The 13,068-nt window shown below is 45.6% G+C and overlaps 1 protein-coding gene across 1 annotated transcript in view; it reads left to right on the top strand.

Moving 5' to 3' along the window:
- Positions 1-12,077, top strand: part of fam102ab (family with sequence similarity 102 member Ab) — a 49,821-nt gene extending 37,744 nt beyond the window's left edge. The window contains exons 3-12 of the mRNA XM_012838021.3: positions 1,653-1,773; positions 2,765-2,794; positions 7,301-7,417; positions 8,378-8,424; positions 8,751-8,899; positions 9,183-9,287; positions 9,481-9,682; positions 10,043-10,164; positions 10,310-10,379; positions 10,492-12,077. Of these exons, the coding sequence (XP_012693475.2) occupies positions 1,653-1,773; positions 2,765-2,794; positions 7,301-7,417; positions 8,378-8,424; positions 8,751-8,899; positions 9,183-9,287; positions 9,481-9,682; positions 10,043-10,164; positions 10,310-10,379; positions 10,492-10,537 (1,009 nt within the window). The 3' untranslated portion in view covers positions 10,538-12,077. The remainder of the gene's footprint in view (positions 1-1,652; positions 1,774-2,764; positions 2,795-7,300; positions 7,418-8,377; positions 8,425-8,750; positions 8,900-9,182; positions 9,288-9,480; positions 9,683-10,042; positions 10,165-10,309; positions 10,380-10,491) is intronic.
- Positions 12,078-13,068: the final 991 nt, after the last annotated feature.

Genomic DNA, 13,068 nt, shown 5'->3' with positions numbered 1-13,068 from the left:
TACGAGCCTGTTACTTTGGGCTGTTGCTCAATAGCTTTGTCTAGACATAACTTTAGTCTAGTTCTTTAGAACTAGGGTCTGAAAGTCGTAAGTCCTCCATCCAGTTTTCAAACAGCTGTCTGGTTGTCGGTTGTTGCAAATCCAACCTTTTCTTTTGTTGCTTTGTATTCTAATGAAAAGCAAAATAAATGGAAGGATATAATTGGAGAGAAGTATCACACTGCAAAAAATCTGCGTTCAAAAACAAGAAAAAAAGTAATAAAATGAGGGATATTTTACTTAAAATAAGCCAAATTATCTGCCAAAAGAACAGAACAATTTGACCCAAATATATCTTAAAACTAGTGTGGCCAGACTAAAAACAAGTACATTTGTCTTGATTCTGACTTTGACAAAGCAGTTTTGTACTTGTCAGTGGTGATCAAACTAGTTTCAAGCATTAACCTGCTCAGAACCAGTAATAACATCTCAGTAACAAGTTATAATACCTTTTTATTAAGATAATTACGGACTGAAACGCTTGAAGCAAGTGAAATGCTCTAACATAAAAAATGCCCGGTAAGAAGAAATATCTTGACAGATAAAAAAAAACAAGCATATATTGCCTTGAATTAAGATATTCTTACTAAGATTTAAATGTTTGCAGTGTAGGAAGGAGGCAGAGGTTGAGTGAGTAAAAGGGGAGTGAAAGCAAGAAAGAAAGAAAATGAATGCAGGCGCAGCACAGCTTAGTCTGCCAAGTGGATACTAACAAATAATGAGGTCAGTCAGTCAGTCAGTCAGCGTGCATCTTCCCAGGGACCAGACGGTTTACACGGAGGGGAAAATTACAGCAGGGCTTCATGAGAAAAATAAGAGGGAAAAAAAAACGTGACGTGCTCTGCTGAATCAACTTCATTTTCTCACGCTGCTCGAAAACAAAACAAAAAAAACAAATACTTTCTACACAAACTTCTGCCCTAGTAAGCACATTATATATCCATCGCAATGAGTCAGCATTCTGAGTGGCTTCTTATCGTCCTGAACTGTTTTGTATTGAGACATTCTCACGTCTCTCAATGTCCATATTTGTTTTTTAAAGAGAGGCATTTTGGAAGTGCTCAACGTAAAGTGTCTTAGCATAAAATATAGCAACACTTGTCATATCATGTCTGTGAACAATGAGTGTGTGTGTGTGTGTGTGTGTGTGTGTGTGTGTGGGAGTGATGTTATGACGATGTCGCTGCAGTGTGACTCGTGTCATAACATCCCTACGGGCCATTTGCGGTCACCATGGGGATGAGCGATCGGGCTCCACGGTCCGACCCGGTTCCCAGCTCTGTTGACAGGGTGTTGCGTTTCAGAAATGGGCCGAGGCACTCCCACGGGCGCTGAGATCGAAGAGGCCCGTTCTTGAGCCTGGTTTACAGGAGGGGTTGGACCGCGGCCACCGTCTGAGTGTTGCGGTTTAAGTTTGACGTGTCAGGGCCTGGTTTATAAACCAAGACCGTCTCTCAGTCCTCCTCCATTTCAAAACTCTTTTAGCTAGCAATGATCATGATGACTTGATGTTAGTGCAAGTATATCAGGCAGTGTTTCTAGAGATGCCAGCTGGTGTAACTGTGTGGAGTTTATGGCTCATGATTCTCTCTCTCTCTCTCTGTCTCTCCCAGGCAAGAGGTCCAGGAGAACTGCGTTCGCTGGCGAAAGAAGTTCTCCTTCATATGTAAGATGAGTGCTAGTTCCAACACAGGTGTGCTGGACCCCTGCATATGTCGGGTGTCTGTGCGTAAGGTGAGTCACACTCACACTCACACACACACACACACACACACACACTCACTTACACAAACATACATACACACACACACACTCACTTACACAAACATACATACACACAAACACACGCACATGCACATGCGCAAATATGCACACAGATATTTGCATGCCTTTTCCCCCTTTGGAGTGACATTCAGGTGACCCTCCACTGAACTTGTACCTACTAAGCAAGCCCTTTAGTGGATTAGTTAAAAGGTTCAGAAAAGACAACTGTCAATTCAATCAGTTCCTCAAATCAATTAAGTTAATTGCTCAGCTCAAGTAAATGCCCAACACATACTGGTTCTTTATGAGGCCAGACTGTAAATATGGAACTTGTCCGTGTCAGTGGCAGGACAAGTACATTTCTCTTAGCAAAGGATGTTTTTATAGTTCCTCCCTGACAGGTCTAGTAAATTCCAAACAAGAAGTGAATTCCTGAAACTGCTCAGTGCATTGAACGGGTTTCCCTGGCAACAGCCAAAGAGGTTTCCCACACAGCATCTGATTCTGGCCTGGACCTGGCCCACATCTGGCCTGTATCTGGCCCGCATCAGGGCTAACTCAGTACCAGGGTCAGCCCCTGTCTGGCCGTGTTTGGCTCTCGTTGGGGCTTGTTAGAATGCATGGCAGTCCCTTTGAGTTTACATGACCGCTCTCCTTAGCTCCTTGTTTTTGCGGTCTCCAATGGCAACAGAATACATAGCGCATGCATTAAGAGCTGCGCTCTCTCTCTCTATCTCTCTCTCTCTCTCTTTCTCTCTGTGCTGTTGCATAACTAGCAGCTGATTTGCGGTATGTGTCAGACAGCAGGGCAATCTGTTGCAGGCCTTCAGGTCTGAATGCTCTCTGTGGATCAGTGGAGGTTAAAGGTCATGAGTGTTTGAGGCAGTGGCTTTGTCAGTGCAGGGAGAATGGGTTGGAATGTGTCATATGTTCTTTTTTCTCTCTGTGTTTCATTCTGCAGGAGCTCAAAGGAGGAAAGGCATTTTCAAAGGTTGGTACTTGACACACACACACACACACACACACACACACACACACACAGACACACATGCTTTCTCTTTTTCTCTTGTTCTCTTCCCCTCTCACCAACTCTGCTCTGTATTTATGAGTCACACATTCAGGGTCAGTCCCAGCTTGATCCCAGTTTGTCTGTCTCTCTCACTCTCTCACTCTCTCACTCTCCTCCTCCATCTATTTCCCTCTATCTCTCAACAGCTTTGTGGGACTGTCTCACAGGACATTCATAACATAACAGACATGCTCTCACGGAAACAGGTCTTGAGATTCGAGTAATCATGCTGATCCAAAATTTGACTTTCAACCAAAACTATACATTCCTAAATTAGGGATCGCCCGAGGTGGATTTTATAGGGCTGACACCGATATCAGTATCTAATGGCTTAGGATGGCTGATAGATGATATTTAGCCGAATATTTTGGGCAGATGAATGAATCTGGGAGGGTACCAGGGAGTAATCATTGTTTTACAAACAAACATCTGTAAAATCTATGTCTAAATCTATGTCTTTAAAATCTATGAAAGGCTAATGAATGCTACCTTAGTAAATGTTGATGCCAAAGAAAGGGGTGAAGCTAACATTAACTAGCTAGCCAGCTAGTGGCGATATATTGGCAAAACTGAGATATCGGCTGATCTATCCGAAATATCAACCAAATGAATATTTACATTTACATTTTTTTCTTCAGTAAAAAGAACACTTTTAATTAAAGTAACTGACAGGTCAGTATAGATTTTACATTTCAGTGTAGATATGTTTTTCATATGTGATAAATGCTGCTATAGCTGCTAAATGTTTATGAAATAATGTGCAGTGCTGAGAGTCGCTGGGTGATATTGTCCCTCCCCGGGTTATTCATGGCTTCAGTAAGCGCCTCTGTCGGTCAGTCAGGCGTGTGTGTGGTCAGTAAGCACCTCTGTCGGTCAGTCAGGCGTGTGTGTGGTCAGTAAGCACCTCTGTCGGTCAGTCAGGCGTGTGTGTGGTCAGTAAGCGCCTCTGTCGGTCAGTCAGGCGTGTGTGTGTGGTCAGTAAGCACCTCGGTCAGTCAGTCAGGCGTGTGTGTGGTCTCGGCCTGGCTGGGGCAGGTCCTAGCAGGGCCTCCGCATGGGATCCCCTGTCTGTTCTGGAATGTTCCGCGATCCCAGGAGAGATAGCAGAGCCGAGGGCGTGGTTGGCACTGGTGGGTTCACCAGCTCTCGGCGCTCGTCACGGGGGATCTCATGTGGCTGTGGAGAGCATCAGGGAGGCTAATCACATTAAGAGGGAGGGTGGATCTGTGTGTTTTTGGATGCTTGTGAGTGAGTGAGTGAGTGAGTGGGTGGGTGAGTGAGTGCATATCATACTATATTACTTCTGAATGCCCTACATTGACATGACGAAAGATTTTTATTTATGCTCGACCTACAGTCCTGAATGGTATGCTTGACCATTTTTTGTTAAAGACTACAATAGCAGATCTGAGTAAGTCTGTTCCATACGGTCAGCCAGTTCAGGTGCGGATAGCTTAGCGGCCTTAGTGACAGTAGCATTTATCTCAGTGATGCAAGAATGACAGTTAGGCTCTAGAATTATGTGAAGGACATTTTAGTCTTTTAAGACGGTTTTGTCTTCTGAGTCAGTGTTTTAAAGTTGTTTAATGAGTTGTTGTGAGAGCCTGTAAAAAGTTTTATTGGAGCTCTGTCTCTGGTAAGGGGTGAATGCGTTTTGTTTAGTCATCCTGAGAATCCAGCGTTGTGTAATTGTGAAACTGTGAAACTCTTCACCTGTTTGACCACTTAATATAGACGTCTTTATATGTGTGTGTGCATGTGTGTGTGTGTGTGTGTGTGTGGGTGGATGGATGTGTGTGTGTGTGTGTGTGTGTGTGTGTGTGTGTGTGTGTGTGTGTGTGTGTGTGTGTGTGTGTGTGTGTGTGTGTGTGTGCGTGCGTGCGTGCATGTGCGTGGATGTGTTTGTGTGCGTGTGTGTGTGTGCATGTGCGTGCGTGTATGTGGGTGGATGTGTTTGTGTGTGTGTGTTGATTTGAGAGAGAGAGAGGGAGAGGTGTCAGTGGAGGATGTTATCTTTCCGACGAGGCTTCCGTGTCCCCCTTGTTTCCTGGGTATTTGCTGAGCCCTGTATCCGGGAGGAGGCCATGTTCCGGAACGTTCTGCTGAGCCAGCAGACAGGAGCAGAGGCAGAGAGGAGGGTGACCTTTTGGACCAGAATCCTCCCACAGGGGGGGTTATAGAGGACACGAGCACTTGTGCCACTGTTGTAAACAGTCCTAAAACAGCCTTTATATATTTTACTGGAGCTTTAGGGGGCCACTTAGGCAATAACTAGCATGGCTTTTAACATCTCTCTACTCAAATAAGATTTGTGATAGTTTTATGGTAAGCGAGAAATGTTTACACTTCTATTGGTGTGGGAACCTGTAAGGGGAAGAGGTGGAAAACAGAAGTGGTTAAATGCCAGAGAGACGGTCCGGGTGATGAAAGACCACTGTGGAGCGGAACCTTTACTTTACTTGGTTGCCATGGACACCTTCTCAGGTCTCAGGTCCATGTGATCACGCGCGCTGTCCAGGTGGTCCAGAGGACACCCAGCGCTAATCTGCAATAAAGCTCATTAACTTCCCATAGATGGCGCTGTCTGTGTCCAAACACACACCCGGCGAGGGCAGACCACTCTGTGCCGCTGTTTGTCCATCGGCCATGACACCTGTAGATTCTTTGAGGAAAGACAGTACAGTGGTTTCCAAGGAAATTGTCTTGCCAACTCACTCCCTTCCTTGGACAAATATGTGGGTAATCACGGCATCTTGCCTCAGGTCTCCAGGGTGATGACCCTTCACCTTTTGCTTGCACTAACCAGCCAGGCTTGTTGGTATGGTAGTCATAGCACATACTCAACCATAGTGACAGTCTCAGTTCTCCGTCTCTGTGCACTTAGCCTGTCATTGTTAGTAAGTAAGTATGTGAGTGTGACTAAGTAGCAACTCAATAAGGTGCAGTGTAAACCAGCTTTACACAAAGACATCTGCCAGGTCTGTTACATTTGCCTATAAACAATGTCTTTATTAACATATTTCCAAAGTTCCAAAGAGTAAATGTGGTAGGAAATGTATTCCATCAGTGTGTGCTAGTCCTGTATTGCTGAGGTGTGTTAGATGTAACAGCCATTCTGTCTCGTAATGTGAAAGCATATGTGGACGCAACGAGGCAGAATACAACAGCTCTCAATCAGACGGGATAATGTTCTCCTCGTTTTATGACTTTGCTCTCGGAATGGAGATGCTAGCCTGGCAAAAGACTACTTTAGCCTGGTGGTTTGTGAAATGATGGTATAGTCTCTGGAGCCTTGCGCAGCGAGGCCAGGGGGTGGAATGCTAAGAGCTTTTGGGTGGATGTTTGGGAGAGGAAGAGAGGAGGAGAGGAGGAGAGTGTGTGTTTAAGGATGCATGAAGCAGCCGGAGATGTGCAGCCATTTGGAATGTATTGTTCCTGTGCTCCACGTGTCTGTGTGAAAAAGAGCATAAAAAATGAATAGACTGTAGGGTGTGTTTATGTGTGTGTGTGTGTGTGTGTGTGTGTGTGTGTGTGTGTGTGTGTGTGTGTGTGTGTGTGTGTGTGTGTGTGTGTGTGTGTGTGTGTGTTTGGGTTTGTGTGTTATTTTTATGTGTTGAGCTCAGCTAAAACACAACCAAACCCCATTAACGTTGGTGTGGTTTGGTCAGTCACGGAGAGACACACACACACACACACACAGAGAGAGAGAGAGAGAGGATGAGCGAGAGCGGATGAGAGAGAGAGAGAGAGAGAGAGAGAGAGAGAGAGAGAGAGAGAGAGAGAGAGAGAGAGAGAGAGAGAGAGAGAGAGAGAGAGAGAGAGAGAGAAAGAGAAGGGTGCTGAGGAGCTATAGCACTGCTCACTCAGCTCAGTCTTCATGGATGAATGGACGGCCTGGCTAGCCTCACGTGCCTATGGTTATGTAACAGCACTGCATGGAGAGGGTTAACTCCCCCCACAGAGAGAGGAGAGCGAAAGAGAGAGAGAGAGAGAGGGGGAGAGAGAGAGAGAGAGAGAAAGGGGAGGGGGACAGAGGGAGAGAGAGTGAGTGAGTGAGTGAGTGTGTCAGTCACCTGGAAGAGATTGTGGCACTCATAGCATGTAGATGATGCCAATGGGCCCAACTGTATTCTTCTTCTTAATTAGACACCATTAGAGCCCCTTCTCTGATTAATGAAAATGAATGAACGTTCTCAACCGTGCAGAGAGGTTCCAAGAAAACAGGAAGCGCTGAATGGATGTTTTATTTAGGGAGGATTATAAACGAACACAGGCGGGACGAAGCTCTGACTCTAATCAGATTCATCCCGATGAGTAGAGGGCTGCATCCTGTGCAGAGGACTATGGGGTGGGTTGGTGTATCTATTTTGTGTGTGTGTGTGTGTCTCTGACATACTACGTCTCCCCTCCTCTCCTCTCCTCCTGCAGCTGGGCTTTGCTGATCTCAACATGGCGGAGTTTGCTGGCTCAGGCTCCGCGGTGCGCTGCTGCATCCTCGAAGGCTACGACACCAAGAACACGCGTCAGGACAACTCCATACTCAAGGTGGCCAGCTCACCACCCTCATGCACTGTGTGAACAAAAGGGTTGACAGATTGATGGATGGATGGAGGGATGGATGGAGGGGTGGATGGAGGGGTGGATGGATGGATGGATGGATTAATGGATGGATGGGTGGAGGGATGGAGGGGTGGATGGAGGGATGGAGGGGTGGATGGATGGATGGATGGATGGATGAATAGGAGGAGAGACTGACGGACTGAATGAGTCAAGGAGCCAATGCACGTCTCATGATTCCCACTCTTCTCCTCACAGACTAATTAATGTGTGGAGGGTGAAGCACTTCTCACTTCTCTCATTAGTCACCCCTTCATACCAGCAGTGGGAAACCATGACAGAAACCCCAAACACAGACCATGGTAGTCATGGTAGCATTAGAGCCAATGGAAATGTACTTGTTTTAGACTGACACACGATGACACGAGGGCATAGATCAAGAGAGGGACAGATTGTTCCGTATCTATTTTAAAAAGACGTTTTCTTGGAACTGAGTGTCCTGTGACAGGCCAGTGTTTGGGTGGACGTACTGTGGCACAGAGTGGGTGGGTGGAACACATAACCCCAGGTCAGGTAGACTGTAGATTGCATAATGGCCAAAGAGCTATGTATTGACATCCACTGACAGGAGGGTACTTTAGGGATATTGACTGAAATGTTTGACTGAAAGGGCAGTGTGAGAAATGCTTAACCCATTTTATTTTGAGGGGAAAATTGTACTCATGTTGCAAGCTGCCCCCCAAGTTTTTCATTTTGAGCTCAGTCTCTAAATCAGCTCCCTAGTCAAACACCTTACTATTTAGTGAAGGAACGCTCCTGAACTCAGCGGAGGAGAGTGGGAGGTGTGTGTGCAGTTGTGTGGGAGTTATGGAACATCTCCCATTGTGTGTTCAGTGTCAGTGGGTAGCCGTCATTTTAATTATGGATTATGTTCCCATTTCTCCTCAGGTTACCATTGGGATGACTCTCTTGTCTGGAGACCCTTGCTTTAAAACGTGAGTGTCTCCTCACACTCGTGCCTCTCTGCCAGGTTCAAACTGTTACCTCTGGCGCCCCCTCTTGCTTAAGAATGGAAGAACAACCTGAACATTCAGCCTGTATCTACAGAATCCATAACATTATCACTCTGATAAAGTGTGCTTTAATTATCAATTTTAAAAATAAGGAATTCATAAATTGGTATGTTAATATATGTTCTGTCAGCAAGCAGTGAAAGAAAGAAAAACAAATTTGTGACTCATTTGGATCTGAGCGGTTTTGTGCTAGCTGAAGTACACGCATTTAAGACTCAAGAGTGAAACCACTGTGGTATGTCTGCTAGGCCCCTCAGCACAGCTAAAACCATCACCATCGCCGGGCAGGACCCTTCCCTGCAGCTGGACTGCAAAGGCGAGGGCACCGATGCCACCCAAACCCTCCCCTCTGGCATCTCCACAGGACGGGCTCTCAAACCCAGGGCCATCAGCACGGGTAGGCACAGTGACAGGGCATACACACATATATATGTACGTATATACATATACATAAACATTTACATATACATTTGCGCACATACATATAAGCACACCATTCATGCATGGTACCACATGAAGAGAATTTGCAATTTTTGAGTCGAATTTGAATATTTAAATATTTAACATTCTTACACGATTTCCAGTGAGAGGTCTAACCCTCTCCATGAAGCTGTTCCAAACAGGAGGGTTTGTAGCTGCAGGGGTGTTTTGTGACACAGGTGTGCTGGGTTTGATTTCAGGTCTCCCAGAGGAACTGGACCAGAACTTGTCCAGCCCGGATGAAGTCTTTCACACGGGCCACTCGAGAAACTCCAGTTACGCCAGCCAGCAGAGCAAAGTATCAGGTATGACTACTTCATTCACAACCACATAAGCAAATACCTTTAGAGCTTCATCCACAATCACCCTTTAGTACGATCCTGTTATCCTGCCATGTCTAGATTAATGCAGCTGCAGGGCATTGTTGTCTGGACACCACCATTTAACTAGCATGGGTTTAACTAGCATGGCTTGTGGGATGTGTTGGTCCTCCTGCAGGCTACAGCACCGAGCACTCGCGCTCTTCCAGCCTCACCGACCTCACGTCGCACCGCCGCAACACCTCCACCAGCAGCAGCGCCTCCGGGAGTGTAGCCACGGCGACTGAGGGCGCAGCCGAGACCGAGAGGGAGCCATCCGCCCGCCCCGAGAGACCGCCCCGCCCCCCACTCCCTGTTCTGCTCTCCAACAGACCGTCCAGGTAACACAAGTGACCCACGACAGGTGTTTCAGTTTCAGTGGCTGTTATTCTGTTTAGTATATAATGCCCAATCCAAGGCATAGCGTCAATACCATCAATTAATTCTTTCATTGCCATCAGCCATGACACACACACACACACACACACACATATATATATATATATATATACTGTGTGTATATATATATATATATATATATATATATATAAACATATCAGACTGAAAGGCATAACCTTGATTCCAGTTTAAACATGGTTAATTCATTCTTTCATTGCCATCAGCCATGATGTATATATCAGATCAGATTGAAAGGCGTAACCTTGATTCCAGTCTAAACATGGTTAACTCTTCATCAACAGACGCAAGAAGGACTCCGTGGAGAACCAGCCCACCTGGGTGGATGACACACGCATTGACGCTGACGACATCGTGGAGAAGATCGTTCAAAGCCAGAACTTTGCTGACGTCGGCAACAAAGAAGGTACTTGCGCATTACGCTAGGTAACTTTAGTCCTGCGATGGCTTCTGCTGCCGTGTTGCCATGTTGTCAGAGCTGTGATGTACCTGACTGGAGTGTGTGTGTGTGTGTGTGTGTGTGTGTGTGTGTGTGTGTTTGTGGTGAACAGACAGCAACCTGCAGCTGTTTGTCAGCAGAGACGGCACCACGGCCCTCAGTGGTATCCAGCTGGGTAGCAGGTGAGCAAAGTTCACTCTTATTTGATGAGACCTTGTCTCAGCCATGGCTGTGCTGCTGCCAGAGAAACACCTAACCGCTTTAATTGTGTGCTTTGATTTCCATCGTAACCAGGGTGACGGCAGGGGTCTTCGAGCCGGTAGTGATCGAAAGTCATTAAAGGGGCAGACGTCCTCGTCTTCCATCTCCCATCTCTCTCTCTCACTTCCTCTCTCGTCTCCCATCCCTCCATCCGATGACTGATGAAAGGAAAGAAGAGGGAAGGAAACCGGCGACGAGGCCTTCAGTTCTCCATCCCGTCTGTTAATCATACATTAGAGGGGACGCTCACAGTTACTTACAAATCGCGCAAATATGTGTGTATGTGTTTGGTGTGTACTGCTATCTTTGTTGTTCATCCTATATATTTTAGGCTACACCCTATGCATCTTACCGCGAGACATAACCATGACACTCATGTGGAGTGCTTGGTTGTGTTATTACATGATACAAAGCTAATTCATCTAAAACTTCTATTTATAAATGCTTTATAATCTGATCGAAATGCAAGCGTATAAACTACTTGATGTGCCACAAACTGTGGTATTATGGGAAATGTAGTGCAACACTGTGAAGGGCTGGCCCGGTCATGTTGTGTGGGTGACATGTACGAACTACATGGGAATCTTAAAAATGTACTTTACTGCTAGAGGTAGCTCATCCACAAAAAAAGCAGTGGTTTTAACCTGTGGTTTTCTTTTCTGTTTCTTTTCTGTTCTGTTACTCCGCTACATTGAGATGTTTGATTGGCTCCAATTTGCTTCACCAGCTTCTCTGATTGGCTGTGGTCTTAAGCGCAGCCACGGAAGACTGGTTGTTACAAACCTTTAAAGGAGGCAAATCAATCCTCTCTCTGTGCTCGTCTTTTAGAGTGGGTTTGAATCACAAGTCTGAATTGGGAATCACATGCCTTTTCCCACACCAGAGTTCAACACTAATTCTTAGCCTCTGCAAATCTCTAAAGTTCAAGTGTATCATGAGTTGGTTATGGTTTGTAGGATGTGCCACAGTTAAATACTATGTGGTTCTGTGTGGCTGGTCATACAAAGAACCATAGGGTGAGTTGTAGTGGAATGGTGACTGTGGTCACCGTTGAGTGTGCCTGGATATTAGTCTTGTTTTCCCATTCTGACAGGGCTCCTCTGTGTGTGTGTGTGTGTGTGTGTGTGTGTGTGTGTGTGTGTGTGTGTGTGTGTGTGTGTCATGTGCTTATGTTCTGCTTCCACTGGCTGGTCTGGTGACAGCAGTATTCTGTTTTTTTTTTTCTGTTGCCTTGGCTCTTGTTTCCTGCCTAAAGGTGTTTGTGTTGTGGTCTCACTGTGTGTGTGTGTGTGTGTATGCGTGTGTGTGTGTGGGTGCTACTTTTCTAAGCGCTGCACTCATAGTCCTAAATGCAGTGATCAAAGTGTTTGCATTTGGCCGTGCTCAATCTGTTTGGGCCTTAGTGGCTAAATGTCCCTAACATCTGTTTGGCACTTGGGATGCGAGCAGTGCATTGTGGGTAGGATGAGATCAGGGGCGATGAGTCAAAGTCACGTTCTTCATCTTGGCAAAGAGGCCTCAGTTTTCCACCAAGCACCTGGAGTGCACCAGGAAACAGTGGGTTTTCTGACAGGATGAACCTCCTTTACCTCTGTGTGTGTGTGTGCGTGTGTGTGTGTGTGTGTGTGTGTGTGTGTGTGCGCGTGTGCGTGTGCGTGCGTATTCATACGTTTGGACAGATAGAATAGAGACCTCTATTCTCTATGGGTTTGCAGTGATTACATGTATTGCAAATCTCACTCTTAGTTGACCTGAGAGTTCTGGGAAAATGTGCAAAACTGACTTTAACCATTGGCCATGGCTCTGCTAACATATGTCTGTGCAATAAGGGATTCAATCCACCCCAACGTGTTGGTGCACTCTTCTGATTCGTTTGCTCATTTTACACATCCTTAACAACTCAGCATGTCTATGGTGTCATTATACGAATGTACTATAGTTAGAATTACCACATACTGTAAGCGGGCAGCATTTTATATTGTTATTTACACGTGGTTTATGTAGTTCTGCCTAATGGGCAGTTGAATGGGCAAATTATGTTGGGTGTTTTACTTTCACACCGAAACTCACAAGGCTTAATCAAAATAACGGTGCACATATTCTTTGTCTGCAAAACATACCTCTAGCACTCTAGAAAGAAAATAACACGCATGATGATGATGATGATGATACTGACCTAAAACACAGCCAGTCATCTGCAGATATGGTTGTGTGCCTGTGGAAATCACTATACCAGATTCACAGGCTTTAATCTTCTAGATAGCCAATAGGGAACGTGAGTGGGTGTGTTTGTTGAAAGTAACCCATTGACTAACTCTGTCTTTTTCTTCTCTACATCTGCCATTGTACTGTTTTAAACAGACCATTCCTTTAGCCATATGGTGGTTTTTAAGTGACTAAAAGGTAACGCTTCGGTGTTTTCAAACCAGCTGGCTGGTTTAACTATCCTCTTCATTCTGTGACCCCCTTACCAATGGAGCTCAACAGAGATCCGGTGTTTCCTGTGGTAAAATATGAACTTTTTACAGATTCAATGCTTTATGTATTCATGTCTTTATAACAGGCAATTGGTGGCGTCTGGTTCTGTGCTTCTGTTTTGTATAAGAGGGA

Source organism: Clupea harengus, chromosome 12 (assembly GCF_900700415.2).
Source record: "Clupea harengus chromosome 12, Ch_v2.0.2, whole genome shotgun sequence".
NCBI classification, from domain to species: Eukaryota; Metazoa; Chordata; class Actinopteri; order Clupeiformes; family Clupeidae; genus Clupea; species Clupea harengus.
This window is presented reverse-complemented; position numbering and strand designations above follow the sequence as displayed.